This window comes from Pleuronectes platessa, chromosome 6, assembly GCF_947347685.1.
Source record: "Pleuronectes platessa chromosome 6, fPlePla1.1, whole genome shotgun sequence".
Lineage (NCBI taxonomy): Eukaryota > Metazoa > Chordata > Actinopteri > Pleuronectiformes > Pleuronectidae > Pleuronectes > Pleuronectes platessa.
Genome location: NC_070631.1, coordinates 9,955,207 through 9,977,370, shown reverse-complemented (window position 1 = coordinate 9,977,370; position 22,164 = coordinate 9,955,207). Strand labels below are relative to the sequence as shown.

The window sequence follows — 22,164 nt, the reverse complement described above, 5'->3', positions numbered from 1 at the left end:
CTACACAACTCAATTGCTCTGATCTCTGTTCTCTATCAGAGTGAATGAAAGAATATTAAAGACACAACTCTGAAGTTACCTGATTTTAACCCTGGTTCTATGTCATAGCTGACAAGCCAATGAGGATTGTAAAGACACTGTTCATCCAGGTTGTGTAGTGAAGCCGCTAACTTGTGAAATCCAACCCTAACCTTCTGCTATAAATTAAGTAATAAATTAGCTATAAATTAAAACCTAAGCCGCACAGGTACAGCTGCTACCTGTGAACCTCTTACATTGACTATAATCCATTTTGACCTTGGTGACACTTGAACAAAATTCAGTTTAATATATCGATATATTTAGATTGTCTAAAAGTTGTTTTATGTTTTACAACCCCACAGAGCAACGAGCACGAGTCTCCAAATGAACCAGTTCATGTTACATCTTCATGCTCTACCGACTGAAGAAAGGGAGCATGCATAAAAGTACTGATCTCGTCATTCATGGAATCCTGAATTATATTTATTCAAATTTAAATTCCCCCCCCAAAACAAATGATATGCCCTTGAATAGATGAATTTAACACTTTTCATACAATCCTCAATATTTTCACAAACAAAGAAAAACTCAAAGACGTAAACATTTTTTCACAGTACATCAGAAACTTCAGTGACAACAGGGATAATAATTTTAATAGTTAAAATGTAAATATATTTTCAAAACTATATAGATATGTAGACAGACCCCCCCCCCCCCCCACCCCCCCCCCCCAATATGCAAACATACATAGATTTACAACACAATACATTCAGCCTTATCTGTGTGTCAGAAACTCCGGGGGGGACGGGCTGCAAAACTTCTGACGTGTGTGTACTTGTAATCCACATACGCCAGCGTCAAAATTTGCATCTCCCTAGGACAGAGTGTCTGTTTCTCCAAAGACAAAAGGAAAATTCGGGATTCACATAAAGACTTTTTCTCCGCCGGCAGTCAGAAGATTCCGATTCTAGTTGCATCGTCCTGATCGCATTTAGCTTTATTTACAGTGGATTAGCACAGACTTATAGAGAGCAGTGCGTATATAGGATTCATCACATCCTTCAGACCCAGTGTAGGCTTATAGAGTTCAGTGAGTACATTATAAACCAGGGGTGTCCAAACTTTTTATCCCGAGGGCCGCATATAGAAAAAAATACGAAGGTCCGGGCCACCCCCTGCCCTGGAGCGGACTGTTGACAGTGTGTGGGGGGGGGGGGGGGGGGGGGGGGGGGGGGGGGGGGGGGGGGTGGCTGCATTCTGAGGGACAGCTGCAATACAGTGGGCCATAGTCCATCACATTATCTTTCATTTAGCTGACGCTTTTATCCAAAGCAACTTACAATAAGTGCATTCAAGGGTACAAACCCAGAACAACAAGAATCAAGAAAGTACAATGTATTCAAAAATAGAGCTAAACTACAAAGTGCTATAAGTAAGTGCCATTAACTTGTAAGTTTGAAGTTTATTTATTTAATCTTCATTTTTTTGGAGGTGGGCCAATTTAAAATGGATGGCGGGCCGTAGTTTGGACACCCCTGTTATAAACCATTATAATTGCTGCATAAAGAAGTTCTGCTGATTCAGAGGCTCGCATCTCAAACGGGATTAACAAGGTTTTTGTCATGTTTCCCAGGATGCATCTCGACAGGTGAGATTCACACAGAAAGTAGAGCGTCCTGATTAGCATGTCTGACTCAAGTGTTGACACGAGGCCTTACGTTGCGCCGGCGACAACACTGGATCGTTTGGTGCGAGGGCTAACTATAATTGCATCCAGCTCGAGACACTTCGTGTGCACCTCTGACACATCAGCGCTTTGATTTCTCTTAATAATCGAGAAGGCTCGCTCATCCAAGCAGCCGTAATCACATCAAACGGCGCTCCTTGGATTCCTTAATATCCAATGCTGTGCATCTCCAGTTCAAATTACGCAAAAACAAGAGCCACAAATACATTCCATGATCAACTGGGAGGTAGAAACGGTCACCTTCATAGAAGCTGAATATACAATAACCTCATAATAGATTAAATTTCCCACTTGGATTGTTGTGTCTCTGCGAAACCCAACAAAACCATGGAGGGAAATAGAGTTTAAGTACTAATGGTCAAAAGTAATGGCCATCATTTTGCGGCTGTGTAATATTACTGATCTTGGAATGAGGAGACAAGTCCAGCTAAGTCTGTACTTCTCAGGCACAGCTATTAAAGGGCTGAAAGGAAATAGATTCCAGCTGCAGCGAGCGAAGCCACAGACCTGGATATATTTGACCTGGAGGCTGTTTCGCGCTAAATAAGAAAAACATGGAAACAATTTTCTACGCCACCAGTCAGAAGCTGAAATAACAAAAATAGAATCCATCTCCCCATTTCAAGACACTGCGAGGGGTTTTCTCCATCCCCTACTCATACACTTAGGCTGATATCCATGGTAATATATGAATTAGATAACGCATCTGCACGTACACACAATATCTATATACATGCAAACCAATGTTTACATAAAATCCCTGACATCTGATATATATGTACATCGTTTGAATAAGTAAAGCCAGTAGAGATGACCCTAGGTGGGAATGGCTAGAGATAGAGAATATACAACTTGGTTACTTGCAGTATTTGTTCCTTGAGTAGAACCGAGTAGAAAACAAAAAGAGTCATCGTAATCTGGTTTTCACAGTTGTGTTTCCTGGTTTGTGTGTCCATCCTTGCCCAGGAACAAAGGCTGACCAGCACAGGACTGGAAGCCATGGTATATTGATATGTAAGTTCTCGTCATGGTATTGGTAGAAAAATACAAGTGTCCAAAACAACATTTTGGCTTTGACAGTGAGCGTAAAGGTGACTGCAACCTTTGGTTCCAGCATGATGAGCAAAAAGTAAAAAAAAAACACTTGCATTTCACCGATCCCTCGGCCTTTTCACCTCTGTTCTCCCGTGTCTTACAGCAAAAATGAAAAACAGCTTTTTCTTGAAATACCAGAGTTGTAAATACAATTGTACAACTTTTCTTTTTTCCAGAAATACAAATTTACCATATGCAGCTAGTTGGCTACTTATCACACTCCAGTTCTCCCTGGACGATAGAGAGCGATACAGAAGGAAGCTGCTACCCTGTGCACCCATGTAGTTGTATAGAATCACTGTCAGATAATTAGATCAAATAAATATATTAATCTGAATGAATCATTGACTCAGTTGAAAGTTCGCTTGTCTTTGCCAACGCTAAGTTTCCCAGCGGTAAAGCTGCTCACATGTAGATGGATCCTCAACATTATCCCTGACTGGTTAGGAGAGCAAGTGTGCATCTTCTATCCTCTGTCTCAACATTTGGAGTTAAACAGGAGAAATGACTCATTCACGTTCCTAGCAACATGCACCGACACATGCATTGGGGTCTGCAAACCACGTGAATGGGAAAGTGGTCTGTAAAGATTTTTGCAGTAGCCGTCTGCGTCACTGTTGTGGCGTCACTGAAGTTAATTTAGGGGCAATTTGTTTTCTGTTCATGCTGTGCTAATATTAGTCTGAACACAGCTTAAGCCCACAGCCAACAGATCTGTAAGCACTGAACTAACAAGGGTCTAACCCCAAGGCAGAGGTTCTGTGAAAAGCCGACACAGAGTGTTAGTTCAACTGGAAATGGTGGTTTGGTATCATTTTCATCAAGAGGGGGGTCGCCACCAAAGTCAGAGCAGTGGTTGGAGGAGTGCAGCCGGGCAGCACTCCTCCAACCACACGATATGTGCTGAGATGGTTGTTTTTGTTATGACTTGAAATGGAAACCGCTTTTATAGTTTGCTACTCTGTGGAAACTGCAAAGACAAGTGACCCTTCCTCTGACCTTTGTAAAGTAAGGAATCATGACATGCCGTGAGGGTCATGCCAGTCAAACAAAACATGCACCTGGGCAGATGGAATTGACTTGTCCATGGCAGGTTTTGTGTACTTCCATTTGATGACCTATGCAGCAACGGGAAAAGTGCAAAAGTGTTTGTTGGACAAATATTGTGATTAAGCTCTACTATGCTCGCTGTTTAGTGTTTTTATAGGGATAATTTGGGCGGCCCAATTTCTTTCTTGTGTTACAAATCTTTTTATTGAAAAACAAGCCCACTCTTTTCAGAGAGGAAAGAGGAGCTCTAAACGCAAGTGGCTCATATCCATGCACAGACATGAAGCTCAGCTTAAGTTTAATCAGGAAGATTTTCAATCACAATTCTCTCACCTTCTCCCTGCTTATTAATCAGCTGTTTTGGGGCATTTTTTAGTAATTCTGCCACAATCTCTTCCAGCCAGTAATGCCGGTTGCTTTAAACAAACGTTAATAGATAACTTTGATTTAAATCTGATTCACACTGTTTGCATTATTAGTAAAAAAGACAATGATGCTTACATTCAAATATGTGTTTCAATACTTCAGATGTTTTGTACATTTAAAAATGGGGAGCTTATTTCACAGTGGATTTCAGAAAGTGTACATTTTGGTATTTTATTGCTTCCCTGTTGCTGTCTTGATGATTCTTATCACAAGGTCTCCAAATAAATCGGAGTCAACAGATTCTTCTGTTTCTGAAAGCCAGTCACGTCTTTTGTGCTGGACACAACTAATTAGAAAAGATTGGCATCAGCGGCTCCTCTCTGCAGAGGAATCAATGAAACAACCCTGGGGTAAAATGTCCATGTTAATTTGTACACATGTAACTAAGGACTCACTAAGCCAAATCTTTATCACACCTCTTTGTTCCTAAAAACATTAAAAGGCCTATTTATGAAGATGAATGCAGTTGCCGACAGACTGTAGCTATAGTAATGGGTCTTAATTCAAATCTCGTATTGTTAATCTTCAGCAATCAGGGTGCATTATTAATTCTCTATTCGATAACATCAGCAACCCTGTGGTTCTTCATGCATGAATAAATACTTCTAACATTAAATACAGTTCTTTTAATAAACACATAAAAGCTAGTTAAGCAAGCGCAAAGTGGCAGTATCGGCCCCTCCCTCTAAATCCAGCTTGAATTGATTTGCATTGGGACTCTGGATTCTCTTAGCGCTGATCAGTAAAGGTGATCAGGCTAATTTGACCTGATGAAATATTGATGTACACATCTGTTGTTGCATGCTGGCTGTTTGGCTCACTTATCCTTCTGTGTTGGCTTCTAACTTTGTAACCATGTTTATTTTGGCAGTATCACATATTTGAGGCAAGTTCTTCATTAAAAAAAAACTCCTTTCCTTTCTTTCCAGTCAATCTTGATTGTTTCATCTTTAATTATATTGTCATTGCTTTCCCTCACTTGCAGTTAGGGTCTTCAACCTTCATATTTGCTGTCTTTTCCTGAATTTGTCACCTTCTCACTGTGTGAGTGCGTTTGTTCCTCTAGAGGAAGTCGCTCTGCATTTCGTTGGAGAGCTGACTGATAGCCACCTCGTTGTGCAGAGATCCTTTAAGTATCCTTGCAGTCTTCTGCAGGCTGATGTCTGTAAGATTTTCTCTGTCACTAAGGACTGTTTCAGGGCAAGGACAGTGCCTGCAGGTCCTGTGGTTCTCTGGTAGCCCGTTGGACAACCTTGTTGAGTTGAACTCTTCTTTGTGATTAGGCTGTCCGCAAGTTCCCTTTTGTGCAGAGCTGTGCTGACATGGACTTCCGCAGAGTGTCCTCCTGCACTTGGCCACATCGCGGGACAGGGACTTGCGGAAGTTGGGCTTGAAGACCAGGTAGACAATAGGGTTGTAGAGGGTGGAGGACTTGGCAAAGATGGCTGCCAGGGCAAAAGCCATGGGTGGTACAGTTTCTGGGTTACCAAACCCTGCCCACATGGACACAACAGCATATGGACTCCATGCTGTCAAGAAACCAATACAAACTGCGACAGAAAGCTGAAAAGAGACAACAACACACACCACATATATATTTATCATGTAAAGAACATGTGTACTTGTGAATAATTTGCATAGTAATCTTGGATAGTGAACCTACACAGCATGCCGTTACCTTAATGATGAGTGCATGTGCACTGGTGATCTTGTTCTGGGGGGACATGTGCTGCTGCACAGCCTGACTGGAGCCCCGCACGGTCAGCAGGATGAAGGTGTAGGACAGGAAGATGACGGTGCACGGAATGATGTAGCAGAAGAAGAAGAGGCAGATGATGTAGGTCATAGCTGCAGTGCTTTCGCTGGGCGCATGCCAGCTAATGCAGCATGCCGTGCCGTACGGCTCGGGCCCGTACTCTCCCCAGCCAGACAGGGGCCCCACAGCAAAGACTCCAGCATAGCACCAGACCCCAGCAATCAGGAGACAGGCATGGCTGTATGAAAACTTGTTACCTGAGAAATGTAATCAGGCAGAGGCAGAGGAGGGTTAGTTGAGAGGAGCCATTGCTGACAAATAAAGACATAGGAAAAGGATAAGAAATAACAGTATAGCAACAATATACGCTACTAAAGCACATTGGGTCTGGTGACCTGATGCTGGTAACCATCGAGGAGGAGAGGGAGGAAGACAGAAGGAGGAAGAATTGGAGAGATATTGTGGAATGAGTGATGAAGAACGTTTCCCTAAGAAGGGCATGTAGACGTGACAAAACAAAGAGAATGATAATTCTCTTATGTCCTGACCAGTGCTTATTTTTGATCTCTGACTCATTTGGATAAGAGGTCACACGGCCCACAGGAATGCACATGAAGTGAAGTGAGTAATCTTCGTAATGCCCCGGACCCAAACGTCAACATTATTCGGTGTGCAAGGAGAGAGAGGGAGCTGCATGGCATGTTTACTTAGACGTTAAAGAACGTGGGAAACCCCTTTAATAATCTACACTAATCATTTTCCTGGTCTCGCCACAATCTTAACCCTCTGCACACAGGACCTCCTATAAGGAAACAAAGTCACTTCTACTTTTGCTCTTAGTAATCATGGATCTGGATCTTTATTCAAATAATGGAATCTGCCATAGTTTCAGTTTCAGTTTCTTCCGTTACATAATATTTTTCCAGCTCATGTTATATTTGCACCAGGATTGAACTTGAAGTGTGCGAGCCACTGTGACCCAGCATCGTATTTGTGATTCCCCAAACTAGCCGTTGTTGCCATATATGGTGTGGGAGATCGCCCAATGCCTTTTAACTGGAGGGCCTCACAAGCTTGTTGGCTTTACTCAAGAACTCAAAAGACGATGGACTTCAAACAAATAGAAAATAATTTAATCACTAGAACGTTGGCAGTTAAAGTTCCTTATTCCTATTATCGTTCTCCATTCACCACCATGATGACATAATACACTAAACATAAAGGACTAGTTCACTTTGTATTAGGGATATTGCTGCAACAACACATTTTTATCGTTGCATAGATTTCTTCTTGTATTTTATTCATGTCAAGAACTATTAAGCGTACACAAAGTAACTTCGAGCACAAGGAGTCTCCCAATCTAAACAAAAACAAAAGACCTAGTTGTGATGCAGTGTGGGATTGTGTGAGTTGTTTCCTCACTTCCGACACAACTCAGGTGCAAATCATGTCAATTGATGAAGCTATGTACACAAGCTTTTGCTCATGTTGCACAACAAACAAAAATATCAGATATAACCTTATATTGGGAGGGGGGGGGGGGGAGTAAATAAGCCAATAAGAGTCTAGTGTGATTGATTTAGACAACAAGGGCTTCTTCAGTGAGGAGGAAGAGGGAGCTTTATATAAGGTACCACACAGCCTCTTGAGCTGGATGTCAACCCCACTTACAGTTCGTGCTGATGGTGGGTGGTGGTGTCGATAAAGTCCTGTGGTGATTGGGTAAGGGGCTGTTAGATATTCCAGACGGCTGTTAGCTGTTGTGACGCATCCCTTCACCGATCACACTGTCCAGCTCTCTGATTGGCGTATGAAAGATTCAACCTGAGCTCTTTGTATTCAGGGGGCCCGAACTTAATTTCCAACAAAAGCCCTCAAACATGCTCTGACATTTTAAACTGGGTTGTAGCAAACAATTTTTCCCTCTGATTCAGATTCCTCAGCTCTGCCAATATCGACTTCCAATCTTATTACAGCTCTCTGAATAAAGTATTGTTTTTCAGGCCTTTTGACTTTATTTGGACAGTCAGTGCAGAGAGCAACAGGAAATTGTGGAGGCTGTGCTTATGCGTTATGCTCCTAGTCATCTATACTGGTAATCCTTGAAGGGGAAGCTGGAGTCAGTCTCAGCTTAGAGGCGGGGTTCACCCTGGACAGGTCGCCGGTGTATCGATGTATCAAACAACTTTTCACACTCACATTCACAGCCTTGGTCAATTTCGAGTCTCCAGTTGACATAACCCCAAACCTCGTACGGTGGAAGAAAGTCAGAGTACCGGGAGAAAACCCATGCAAACATGGCGGCAACATGCAAACTCCGACTGACCAAAATGGGATTCGAAGCGGGAACCCTCCACAGATAGCACGGTGGAGCTGCAAGGAGACACACATACCCCGTCCTCTCCCAACCGGCCACATTATCGGGCTATTGCTCTGAAAACCTCTGTGATTTAACGTGACAGTAGGAGTCCCAGTTTACTCTCATAACGTTTCCTGATTTTGGTTAATACGGAGGTTTAGTAGTGTAGTTTGATACATGACTTTTCAGATAGATTATTGAAAGGTTTGAGTTCAAGATATTCAAGTTTGTTTGGTGTTTTGGTTTCAAAAACTCAACTAGATATCCCATCTAACCTGATCCCAAACCCAAATATCAAATTTTTTTTTTTAGGGGATACCAAACAGCAGAAACCTGAGTATCCAGCAATAGATCTGGTTCCTGTGTCACACAGAGTCAAGAGTCAGTCCATAGAGTTGCACTGAATGGAAATCCTGTTACCAGCTTTTACCACTTGTCTAACGTGTTCACAATAATACACTATTAGGCTTCGAGTGTAATTGAGATCTGCACAAGCTCAATTGTACCTGAAAGGGCTCAATTGACAATGCAAATAGTACAATCAGCAGGGCCATTTATTCTGCTGTCAGTTAAAAGTGAATCAATCCTCTTTAACTGTAGGGCAATCCCCCCCTCTTCATTCTCTGTTACTCCTGCCCCACCTCCCGCTTGTTCAATCCTTTAATTTATTGAACCGCACTGGGGCAGGATGAGCGCTTCCATCCAGCACTAACAGGTTCATCAGCACTCATGCTGATCGTGGTTGATCCTGATCGTAGTGGTGGATCAAGATGGTGGATGCTAATCGTGGTAGTGGATCATGATCGTTGTGTTGGATCATGATGGTGGATCATGATGGGGGATGCTGATCGTGGCTGTGGATCATAATGATGGATCACGATGATGGTGGTGGATCATGATGGTGGATCATGATGGTGGATGCTGATCATGGTGGTGGATCATGATGGTGGATGCCAATCGTGGTGGTGGATCATGATCGTGTTGTTGGATCATGATGGTGGATCATGATGATGGATGCTGATCTGGGTGGTGGATCATGATGGTGGATCATGATGGTGGATGCTAATCGTGGTGTTGGATCATGATCATGGTGTTGAATCATGATGGTGGATCCTGATGTTTGATCATGATGATGGATGCTGATTTTGGTGACAGCTGATCCTGGACTATGATTACAACAAGACTGCTTGACACACAATATGCCTACTCACATATTATACCATCACTGTCAGTAACTGCTCCCTTTATCTTTATCATACATTTTCTATTTCTTCTAATCAATGATGTAAATACTGTTATTTTGTTGATGTGTTCAGTGGCACTTCTGTCCGTGCTGGGAGAGGATCCCTCACACGTGGCTTTCTCTGATGTTCTTGTGTTTTTCTTGTTGAGGGTCAGAGGATATCGCACCTTGTTAAAATTTTAAAAATTTAATTTGATTGATGGATTGATTGACTCATTGGCGGCTACAATTGAACCCTTAAAGGATGCACTAGACCCATGTGCTCTTTTTAAATCAACAAGTTAAGGCTAATTTGCCAGCAGGGATCTATTAAGAACAGCAATATCCACGTGAGGTGGAAAAGGAAGAACTAATGAAAGAGAGACAGGAAGAGGCACTGTCTAATAAGCTCTATCTCCTTACTGCTGCCACTCCTCTGCTGCCTTCGGTCTCATCATCTGCTCCTCTTTATCAGCCAGGAAATCGTTCCGGCGGATTTAAAGTCTCTGCAGATCTTATTTTTCTCCTCTGCAGTTCTGATGTTCACACTCAATTGCACAGACCAACCCTGGGAGGAGGGTTTAATCGTTGCAGATACAGTTTGCTGACCAGTTCTATGAAGACATTTATCAAGACTGTGTGCTCCAGATAATAATCCCAGTCGGAAATATGATTTTACAGAGTTCCACACATTTTCCTCTTTTCACGGCAGTGTAGAAGCTGGTTCATATTTATAAAGGGACTGCAGCTTTTTTCTTATGGGGAAACTGTTTGTTAATCGCCTGGCTTCTTACTTCCCTTTTTCGAGCTTCATTTACGTAAAAATAATCAAGCAGCAGCTGCAATTTGGCATTTGGCTGCGAGTCAACAACTTCAGTCTTAACATGTCTGGTGCCTGCAGACATTGAATCTTTTTTTTTTCTCTCTTCTTTCATTGTGTAAGTTTCAGTTTAACATTTTAACACATAACATTCAGCTTGTGGCTAAAAAATGCAATTACAGATATATGTGTATAATTTTGTGTCTGTTTCGTGGTTTGAGGCCTCATCAGAGAAATGGTCTGGCGTAAACTACGTAATGACGAATGACCTGCATAACGAGAAAGAGTTGAGTAAAGCTACTTTAAACTGCCAGTGGTGTTTAAGAGACGAACTGAAGTGAGTTATTTTCATTTTGCGCCCAAAACGGACAAAGTGTCCAAACAACTGCTTTCATTTAACACTGTTTATGCCTTTTCACCTATGATGTGCACACATTTCCTCAAAGTTTTTAGTTTGGCCTTTTTGTCCCACGTCCCCTTATTACTCTAGCACCACCCAAACTAGTGCTAGATAATAGATTTATTCATTTTGTCTGTTGAAGAGTGTTTTTTAACTTTTTATTGTTGATGTCTGACAGCAGGACTTTAATCTCTTAAGTGTAAAAATGTATTCTTGTCTGAAAACAAAAACAACTTCAAGGGCGCTGATGGTGCTAATGATCAAATCTCCCAAACACGCACATCTGCTTGAACAGGTGGTGTCGAATTACAGAGAACTTCAGTCTGACAACTCAGCTTTCAAATAGTTCTTGCAGCAGCAACACATATTTAGACTTTGGTGTCTATTTGCTCCAACTTCATCACTTCCCCAGACATGATTACATGGATGTAACTGAGAGATAAAACGGGAAGTGATGAGAAAATGTCTTTAACCCTGACTGGAGCCTATTGGTGGCTGCTGAGGTGGTGGAAACGATCTATCGACCTGTGGCAATACTGACGCAGGCCAGCAGGGGCATTGACAAGCCAAGGGAGAGATGGGAAATCTTTGCAGCTTAAACAGAACTACAGATGGGATGGCGTGTGGGATGGTCTTTCATGCCTTGTCGTTCCTTTGTTCTCAGCCTTCCAACACCCCCCCCCCCCCCCCCCCCCCCCCCCTACACAACATATGCTTCACCCATGCATACTCAATCATCACCACCGATGAACACCCCTCAGTACATCCTTAGTTTGATTTATGTTCATGGTCAGACAATGTTATTTCAATAGATTACTCATCCTTTGGCTTTCAACCTGCGTCTCCCTCTCTCTTAGTCTTGGCTTCTTGAGCCGGGGCGTGACAGCTGCTCAGGTGTTATGAGTTATGTTGTGCAGCCAGTGCAGACTAATGGATTTATTACCGGTTATGCTTTCATCTGCTTTGTTTGTCTTGTTCTGTTTGTTTGACAGTTAACAGGACTCCGCAAAACAGGATTTATCAGGGTCTAGATCCGGGAATAAATTTGCTTTCCACTTTCTTAAATAGTGCAAGATAGAATACATTTTTTGGTTAGGGGACAGATATTTATGAGACTGTGAATTTTGGTGCAGATCCAAGTAAAGATATGGATCTTGTGAATTAAATGCAGTTTCAGAAGGGGACTGGGGCCTGAATATAAATACAACTGGTCTGTGTGTGAGGTGGATAACTGAAACTCGTGGATGAAACGCACTCCTGTAGACGAGCCTTAATATCGTGCTGATGGGAAACTGCAATTATTCACTGGGATTTTAGGTCATTTCCTGTTTTTATCTGTGTTTCACCATGGCAACTTAGTGTTGTCGTCCACAAACTGCTTCACAAAAAAAGAGTACAGTGTGTCTGTTAGTGGCACACATTCATACAAGGTTTCTTACAGAGAAATCTCATGAAAGCATCATTATTTGTGCTCATTACCATTTCAAACACTTATTTGTGAGGCTTGTAGCCGCTGGGGATACAAGCCTACACTGTGCGTTACAGACTGTTCCTCCAGAAACCAGACAAGACAAGCCTCTTTATAAACACAGCCCTGATATTAAATATCATGTGCCTGGCAGGAGCAATCGCTGAACTTATAGACAGGGAAAGATTTCCTATTATATTCAGAGGGTCAGGCCGACAAGTCAGACGCTTCCATCTTATCACTCCCCGCATTTTTACCTCCCAACTGGGGCGTGCAGGGGAAGGACTTCGGGGAAATCCTGATGCAGAACAACAGTGTTTTTACCAGGAAGAGGGAGAAGTTCCTGCATCTCAAAAAGAACCCACACATTTTTCAAAGCCCTGCGAAGATTGGATATAAACCAACCTCATGAAGATGAATATGAACTCTGACTCATCCAAGTTGCACCACATTTTCTATTCATTCTGCTACATGCTGCTGTGTTTTGGTAATTTATTCCTTGACCACATCTGCTTTGTTCTCCCATTGTCTTCGACAGAGCAGGTTTTCAGAGTGAGATGAATTTATATGCAGTTTCTGTGCTACCACTTCACGCATTTGCATATTAGCTGTTCGAATTAATTACGACGACTATGAACAACAATTATTATTATTATTCACAGAGAAAGACCTCAAAAAATGTCATGAGAGTTTAATGAGCAATTAAGAGAGAGTGACGATCCTTGAAAAAATAATGAAAATGAATTAATCACTTGCAAATATAATACAATTATTTGCGACTTCTAAATGAAATCCAGAGCTAAATATATTAATTCTAACAAACAAACGCGACACCATGGATCCCACTTCAACTGTCTGAGCTGCTCAGAGAGATTTGGATTAAACCCGGTCGTGTGAATTAATCCTCAGTGGCTTAATTGACTAAAAAACATTAATTATGCTCATTAGCAATTTGCTGGTTGAGCAGTTTGCAATCAAACCAATGTTCAGAAAAAGGAGAGATAATGTTAAGTGAAGCTGCTTGAAAACTGAGGAGTCACAGACTTCCACTACAGCTAGAATGTGGTCACACGCATGAGTTTGTGCCCTTGAGCAAAACACAAATCCTCTGCCTGACTAATCAATATGAAGGGACGCATAAAAGTTAACGACATGCACTGAACAGAGAAAATAGTTTATTATCGTTGAATTTATTTGCTAGATTGATATATATATATATATATATATTATGTATTTTGATGAATCTATTGGATTTATTATTTTTATTCAAACATTTTATTCACCTCTTTATCTATTTACTCTCTTGAAATGTGTCTGACATTTCTCTGCAATTCAAAGCTACATTTCGGAGCAACGCAGCATTTGCAGGACTTCACTACTTCTAAATGTCTCCGATCTGAGGATGGACACATCACACAAAGAAGAAGGGGTAACATCAGATATGGATGGAAAGAAGGCGAGAGAGAGAGAGAGAGAGAGAGAGAGAGAGAGAGAGAGAGAGAGAGAGAGAGAGAGAGAGAGAGAGAGAGAGAGAATCTCCATACGAAAGAGGGCTTTACATAAGTATTTAATCTGAGACAGAAAGCAATCCTAGCTCAATAATTATCTGACAGCAATTATGCCCTGGAACAACATCAGAATTCATTTGCATGTTAACGTTAACTTATTTAATGGATGTGACAGTTTATCATCACAAAGTCGACATAAAAAGATATATATCTACAGGGTAGGTGGATGTTTTTGGACAAGATAATGCATTTCATGACGGCTTGTATCACTTTGTGACCTCTTTTCCCTCTATCTTTGAACTTAAAATCCAAAAAACATTCATTATGATTTTGTTTAAACTATTCCCCTCGATAATGTAACATCAATAATTTGCTTGCTGGGCACATTTGATTAGCTGTGTCAGTTTTCTTGTCTCGCTTTCACATCATCTCAGTATTAATATCCACATCATCACATTCTGTAAATAATAAACATAACTGCTGAGGAAAAATGATTTGCTAATTCAATTTTTTTAATTATTGCTCTGTTCTTTTTTTTTACCAAAGTCAACTTATTAGCAGATCTTTAGATTGCGGGAGAACTTCAGAGCAAACAGGACAAGGAAACGTGACATGGGTTCAAACACAGGTCTTTTCTGCTGCAAGGCAACAACACTGACTACTGACTAACCTTGTGGCATATACGAGTGCAGACCTACGTAACACACCACTCGATACGTTTATTCAAAGCATTAAAAGTCATTGTTGAATCTTGGAGAAAGAAAGTTTGGTAGCACAATGTCAACTCAACGTCCACTTATAAGCTTTTCCTCCAGGTCTCTAAGCTTTATTACATGGTTATTATCAGTTGATTGAGTTTGCTAAGTTGTTGAAATGTTGACAGGCTCAGAATCTGCAATGATTCGTCCATAGAGTGTCACTTATTTGACTTAAGCTGCTCCCGGACATGCATTGAACTCCGAGGATCCTCAGCAGTTTCTCTGGAAAAGGTGTCAGTGTGAATGAAAATGTCTGATTGAGAGCCTCCCGATTTTCTGCGGACTTTTTCCGCCTGGTATAAAGTCTGCGGAAAGTCCGGAGAATCTGATGTGAAAACAAAGCAGGGGATCCTCCGGGTGGACTCGCCAAAAATGAAAAGAAAACAAATATCTGAGGACGTCACACACGTAGAAGACAGACAAAGATTTAAAGAGTTTGCGTTGATAAGAGCTGACACCAGTGTCTACGTGCTGTCAACAATAACGCAGCTAAATCAATACGTTACGTCCTGCTTCTACCTGCGGCCCCACCCCTCACCTGTATCCTGCACAGAATTTGTGAACGCTGTGAACCGGTCTGAGTAAATAAACCCACGCTGGGTTGTGCATGTGTGAGAGGAAAACGGCAGAGAAAGTCTTTCTTTGAAGATGCACCGCATGACCTGTCTGAAGTGGGCTTTGTTCTGAATCAAGCGTGATCAGTTTTACCTTTCATGTCAACAGATCCTCCCCAATGGAAACTGAACAAACTCCAACTGACGACCCTGCAATACAGTTGAAAGCTCAGGAGAAACAGCGACTGGGGATTGTGTTGACCTACAGTTCCGCCATTTCTTTTGCATTCTGCACACGTGTTGAGAAAATGAAACTGTCCCTTAAAGACTACATAAATCATCTTAACTCCGTGTTCTACCGTCCCAGTAAGCAGACGCTGAACTCAGCCTTGACAGGAACTGTCCTCTGCGATAACAGCAGATAAATTAGCTGTCATTCTACAGCGACAGTAAAAGCACCCAATGATTTCAGCTCAGTCACACAAAAGGCAGTCGCAGCATTTATCTGAGCCCTTATCAGATCCAGTCTCTGAAGTTCTGGAGAAAGTTGCGTGACTATTTTTCAGTTCAGCTGTTAATTTGAGAGGTGTAATGTAGTGGATGTACTAAACTGCTTGAGTACATAAGTCATTTTTCTTCTGGTGTTTGTTTTTGAGTCACAGCTTCAGCTGCTTCACCACCACCATCTGGACTTGAGTGCGTTGGACCCTGATTTGCATGTAGCCCAAGAAAACCTAGACAATTGTGCATTATACTTGTGATCCGACCAACAAATGTGTATATGTAAGTGTCAGTGTGTAAATCTAATCTGGGTTTTCTCTTATTTGTGCTGTGTTGAATCTGATCCTTCAGCCAGTTTACACAATCTTCTATGTTTCACCCTCATCTTAACCATCACAACTAAATGCTTCATCCATACTCAAACCCAAACCTACAGCTAAGTTTAACCGTAAACCTAAAACCTCAAGTCTTAACCCTCAAACAGCATCAGTGAAAAAGTGAGGTCTGGCCAAAATGTGCTCACTTAAGAAAATTTCCTCACTAAGTTATAAGTACAAGTACACTGTAGCACATTATGCACAGCGGTACCTTTGTGTGTTATTGTGTGAATTTCGACAGGCATTTCATTTTTTGAGTTTTGCCTGTGTCATGCAACGTCGAAGTGATTCCATCATCTGTGTTGACCACATGTCCTGCTTCCTTGGACACTATTTTTACAAGTTAGAACATGGTGGTGGTCCCCCTCCTCGTGGCGTTGAGGGTGAGACGTGTCCATCGTTTTATTTGAAACTTTTTGACCGTTTGAGTACATCCTCCAGCACTAATACTTCATTTACATGTTGTCATACTCGTCAGTGAGAATGTGCGTATGTACTTTAAAATAGCAAGCGTGAAAATGGCAGCACACAACATTGCAATTACAAGTGTAAATAGGGTCGGAGACATCGTTGACAGGTGGTATATTTATCTCGCTCTGTTTTCTTCTCCTGAGCTCTGAGGTTGGATAAACAAATTTTACCTTAACATCCACTGGATGAAAACGCAAACATCCCTCTCTCTCACCTTGACGTCAGTCTTAACAGCTGCCACATGACACTTTGAAAGAGATGATCAATTGTAAGCTACATTAATTATACTTCACATCTGAATGAAGGCTGTAAACCATGTAGTTATTGCTTGTTGTGAATTTGTTTTGATTGAACATAATACAATATGTTGTATGTAACACTATTTATGTTTAAAAGCATCGTAATGGCTGCTTCGTATCTGTCAACACTGAATTAGAAGTCCAAATGCTTAAATCCACATTCGCTGAAACAACAATGCCACGGACAGGTTGTTAGTTATACTTTGTTTCAAGTTGAATTACTGAGCTTTTATTCTGAAAAGTTACAACTCTGGTGTGTAGAGTGTGTTGCTTGCTCAACAGACCCCTAAATAACTGACTTCATTCAAATTATATACACACGTGAGCAGTAACAAAGCAAATTCAGTTTCTTTCTATAAAAAAGCTTTGACTCAGAGGGTATGTTTGAATACTGCTTATAAATGCATTATATTTGGTTTGAAAGTAAACGTTACCAAGCTATGATCAGTAGAGAAACACAGACTCACTAAAAAACGGATTGTTTTATGTGCTCAATTTTCTTTCAGTCTGGTCTTTAGTAAAAGGAACACAAGTTTAAATAATCAGTAATTACTGACAGTGGATTTAGAACATACGCAGTTATTTTGTTCAAGTCCAATTATTGAAAACATTTTCTTTTTTGCCTATCATGTAGTTATAAGGGTTTCAAATGAACATTAACATTACTAAAGCATGGGCCAGTTTGTCTTTGAAACCAGCTCTTGAACCTCTGGCCTTGCTGCTTTATTATTCATCTCTTCGGGTTCAAGGTTTTTGGCTCAGAGGGCCAGAATGAAAAGCCTCATCAGTGTGGTGACCAATGTGTGTAAAGAAGCCTTCGAGCTAATCAGTATTAATAATGAATGAAACTGTGAGAACTCTCTAAGTAAACTCTTCTATTCAAAATAATGAGTTGTAATGCTGTGATGATGGTGGTTTTATATGCAATGCTGGAGTAAAGCAGTACACTGTCCTTGTCTTACCGTAGTTTGGGATGCAGACCTTGATCCAGCAGACGCAGGAGAGCACTGTGAGGTTGGTCAGACTGCACAGGCCGAACAAGACGCCACAGAAGGCGTAGATAAGGCAGATCGTTTTACTAAACAGCCACCTGATCGGAGAGAGACACACAAGGGGACATTTGTTCATGACCGTTTTCTTGATATCACGCCAAGATTTCTCTGCAGTTTCCCCTCTGGTGAATATCACAATTCATACCCAGTAGATCATGGGTGGGGGAACAAGTTTCCTACTGGGGTCATCTCTAGTTTGTACAGTATTTTGTGATTAATTGTACATGACACCTGATTACATCACACTGACATGAGTTAGCTGCTTCTCTTTGGCAAAGCGTCTGACGTCAAACTGTTGTGTTCACACGAATCACATGAACAGTGCCATGTATTTATTGAATTCAGCCTTAATCCCATGTTTGAACATGGTGAGCTGGTGCTTTGCAGTTGCAACAAGGCGCCTTTTCAAATTCTCCCTCAGAACGAGCTTCTTGGCCATTAGCTCACCCACAAGAAAACCTGCCTGCGTAAAAATTGGCTCTTGTCAGACATGATATTAACATCTGCCCTGAGTGAAACGTGTGCCTGCTCACACCTGGAACTAAAAGGCTTCCTCCATATGTCTCTTGTTGCCACTATATATGCAAATACAACATGTACATGATTTATATTTTCAGAACATCTACATGATTTATATTTGCAGAGACCAACAGATGTTTTAATCCAGTTTTAGTTGACACATGTGTCCATTACCAGTGTGTTTGTTTTGGGGTGAGGAGGGGCTGAATTAATCAATCATAAGCTCTCGGGGATTTTACCAGTTTAATATTCATATTGTCAATATACAAACCAATGTATGGACTATAAAAAAAGCAAATAAATGTTGGGCTCATTATGAAACTGTAGTGGGTCAGGGGATGTCGACTAAGGAAGTGGCCCCTACATATATGGCCAGGGACAGATTTGCATTTACAAAGCGAAAGGAATGGGTTTGGATGTCATGACGCACGGATCAAAGTCTCTGTCATACTTGTGAAAGCTGTAAACTTCATCACATAACATTCATTGTAATCCACTACATCTGCCCTTACAACTCATCCATTTAGTTTCATGCTTCATCAGCAAGGCCACTTGAGATTGACCTTTCAAACTCAGACTGTGTCCCTGCACAGGTTCAGTGGCTTGTCTTTTTGTTTTGGAAAGTGTGACATTCTGCATGGACTCTTCTTTCTCAACAGTCGCCATAATGCTTTTCAGCGATGACACGTAACAGCTATGTGTGTGACAGTCACGCAGCCGGAAGGGACCACCCTGAAGGTCAAGTAAGTCGACTATGTTTGATACTATCTTAAAACACGTAAAAGATAATTGCCGTAATAATATAATGAGATTTTTTTATTCGGAATCATTTTTTCTCCGTCTCTGTCAATTGTCTTGCGGGTTGGATCTTGAAGCAGTGTACAGTCCAGATGCCGGCAGTTCCTAACCTCTGCAGTAGATGAAACAGGCAATACATTTCCTTGGCTTCTCTTTGGTCATTGCTCACTGCAGTGAGCAGTGATGCATTATGATGCAATCATAGCACATATGACAGCTATTGGCCGCACATGCTCTCGCGATCAAAGGAACAAGCAAACAGAGCCGGGGGAAGCAGCAGGAGACATGTGAGAGAGAGCAAACCCTCCATTAATATTTTTTTTACATTTTTTTATCCTGCATTTAACCATAAAAGCTTTGTAACATTTTCAGATAAAAAATAAATAAATAATTCAGTCATCAAGGGTGTTTTAACAGGATTTATGTCAAATTTGTAATTTTATGCAAATTACAAATCGGGATTGTTTATAATAATAATTGCTTGTAATAATGATGGCAGTTTAATTAAAAAATTAAAACTATAGCAGCATTACATTCCTGAGGAGAGATTTTACCACAGACTTTGACTGAGGTTCAGTCACTATAGTGTCTCTTGGGTTCATATTAACTGTAACATTATTTCTGTAACAGAGGATGTGGAGACACCTTCTTCAGGCTTGAGGGGACGGCTGCAGTTGGCCTCATTAAACTTTAGCTACAAGGTAGGACAGGCTTCATGAAGCGACTATTTGAAGGCAAAAAAAATAAGCCCTCTGGCTAGAAAGTTCACTAATCCATTGCTGCTACTTGTGAAGCTTAAATCAGCTAAAACTGACATTTCCCTGAAAACAATGTATCTGTAGCTTCAGCTTTAAAACGATTTGACTGTTCAATGGTTCATTCTCACCACTCACGGCCATAGCAGGCAACCATTAAGGATTTATGAAGTGAGAGGAGCAAGTCGTCCTATTATCCCCTGCAGAAAGTACATTGTTCCTTCTTTCCTTGTGAATTTATTGATTGGGAAGATGACATAGTGACATAGTAGAGTGAGAGAGAGAGAGAGAGAGAGAGAGAGAGAGAGAGAGAGAGAGAGAGAGAAAGAGAGCCTGTGGCGGAGCACTAAATTGTCATCACTCACATGTGGGCATAGGACGAGGGGATAGCCAGTGGAAACAGGCTCATGGTCATGCCCAGGTCGCTGATGGCCAAGTTAACCACAAAGAACTCAGCAGGCTTCAGGGTGGATTTTTTTCTATAGGCCACAAACAGCAGGATCCCATTTCCTATTAACGACAGCACACCTGGGGACACAGTGACAGGATAAATTAGGGTGCGAGCACATTCATACGGTTGCAGACCGTGGGAAGAAGAACAACTCGCTCACCAAAGATGCTGTAGATCGTCCCCATGAGGATGTCACTGTCTTTTGATATCTTGGACACGAGCAGAAATGTTTCTGAGGCATTTCCCATCTAGAGACGAAATGGATAAAAACAGAGAGAAAGACAAGGTGTAAGAGAAGGTGAGACAAATCTTTAAACTTGTGTTTTCAGCTTCAGGCAATTTATAAAACAAAAATCACAAAGAGGGAAAACAACTTCCTTATACATCTGCTTCCTCATACCTTACACCCTAGCACAAAATGACTTGTTGGTCAGCTGCTGTTAAAATGCCCTGAAACCAAACTCCAATAACAAAAAGTTTAGCTCCACTTCCCCACTTTAATATTGTTTTGAAGACGAGGCCAAAGAGGATTCATTCAGTCTCGTAAAGCTTTTAATGGCTCATATTATTTGTACAGCATCGATAATTTCACACAAATTGCTCACTGCCGCTTAAAAATAGAAACAAAACACATAACACAGCACAGAGAAAAAAATAAAATCTCCCTATTTGTCAGCTCTTTCCCCAAATTTTCTGTAAGTGGTGCTCTAACAAGCCATGAAGGACATTTACTACATCTCCGCCTCTTCCTCCTCCTCCTCTGTGTACTAATTCAATACCGACCTTCAAAATAAGATCAATCTCCACTTGGTAGCCTTGCGGTTTAGCGGCATATCATGCATTCACGCTGCATATTCTTCACATGCTCTGTGTGTTTGCGTACAGTATTAAAACAGAAACATGGCAAATTATTAAAACCGGTAAGTGGTCTCTAACGGTGTATAGCACCACTGTGGCCAGGGGATGTTTCTGTCGCAAAGATTACCATGGAAATTTATTCATAGCCTTTCTATTTACTCAACGACTTCAGCTGTACTGACAAATGAAAGGCTATCAAGTACAAAAAAGGGAAGGAGTCGTGTAACATCACCTGGGGTTAAGAGAGGAGCTGCTCATACTTAAATCCCCGGAAATCCCCATTCACCCAGGAGATTATCTTCAAACCAACCAGAGGTGAGGAAATGATTTAAAGGGTTATTCTATGAGGCCTTTCCATTAGAATTTGAATGTGGCCCTGCAGCATATGATGTATGCGAATTCAATCTTGCACAATTTAATTGCCTTTATTTGCATTTGATGTAGGTATATATAAGTGTGTTTATCACTTGGGAGGGGGGTTCATACAGTAGAGCAGAGTCATTGACAGGCATCTCAATTCTATTATAATCATATTTTAACATTATTATCCCCTACTAATTTTAATCCAATTTTATAAAACAGCCATTCACTGATCATTTGACATATATTATTGAATTAGTTGTCCATTGATTAACACGGTGAGTTATCTCTTTAACTGAATTAGTCATAACTTGTGCTTAGTGCAAGTCTACATTGGTCTTTCGGTGTCCCGGAACATGTCTCGTCTTGTGATGTTACAGAACATTTCCCTCCGTTCCCCTTTCACAAACGATCCAATAGAGTTTCACAGTGGTTGGGGTCTGGTGACTGTGGAGAGACGGGACGGGATGTAACGATGCTTCATTGAACCCTGAGGGGAGGTTAGGATGTCAGACAAGCAGACGAGAACACAATTAAGT

General features: G+C 41.3%; 1 protein-coding gene across 1 annotated transcript in view; it reads right to left on the bottom strand.

Moving 5' to 3' along the window:
- Positions 1-1,277: 1,277 nt before the first annotated feature.
- opn7b (opsin 7, group member b) overlaps positions 1,278-22,164 on the bottom strand; it is a 54,593-nt gene continuing 33,706 nt past the window's right edge. The window contains exons 2-6 of the mRNA XM_053425857.1: positions 20,568-20,655; positions 20,322-20,484; positions 17,795-17,922; positions 6,018-6,352; positions 1,278-5,902 (exon numbers count right to left, since the gene is read on the bottom strand). Of these exons, the coding sequence (XP_053281832.1) occupies positions 5,402-5,902; positions 6,018-6,352; positions 17,795-17,922; positions 20,322-20,484; positions 20,568-20,655 (1,215 nt within the window). The 3' untranslated portion in view covers positions 1,278-5,401. The remainder of the gene's footprint in view (positions 5,903-6,017; positions 6,353-17,794; positions 17,923-20,321; positions 20,485-20,567; positions 20,656-22,164) is intronic.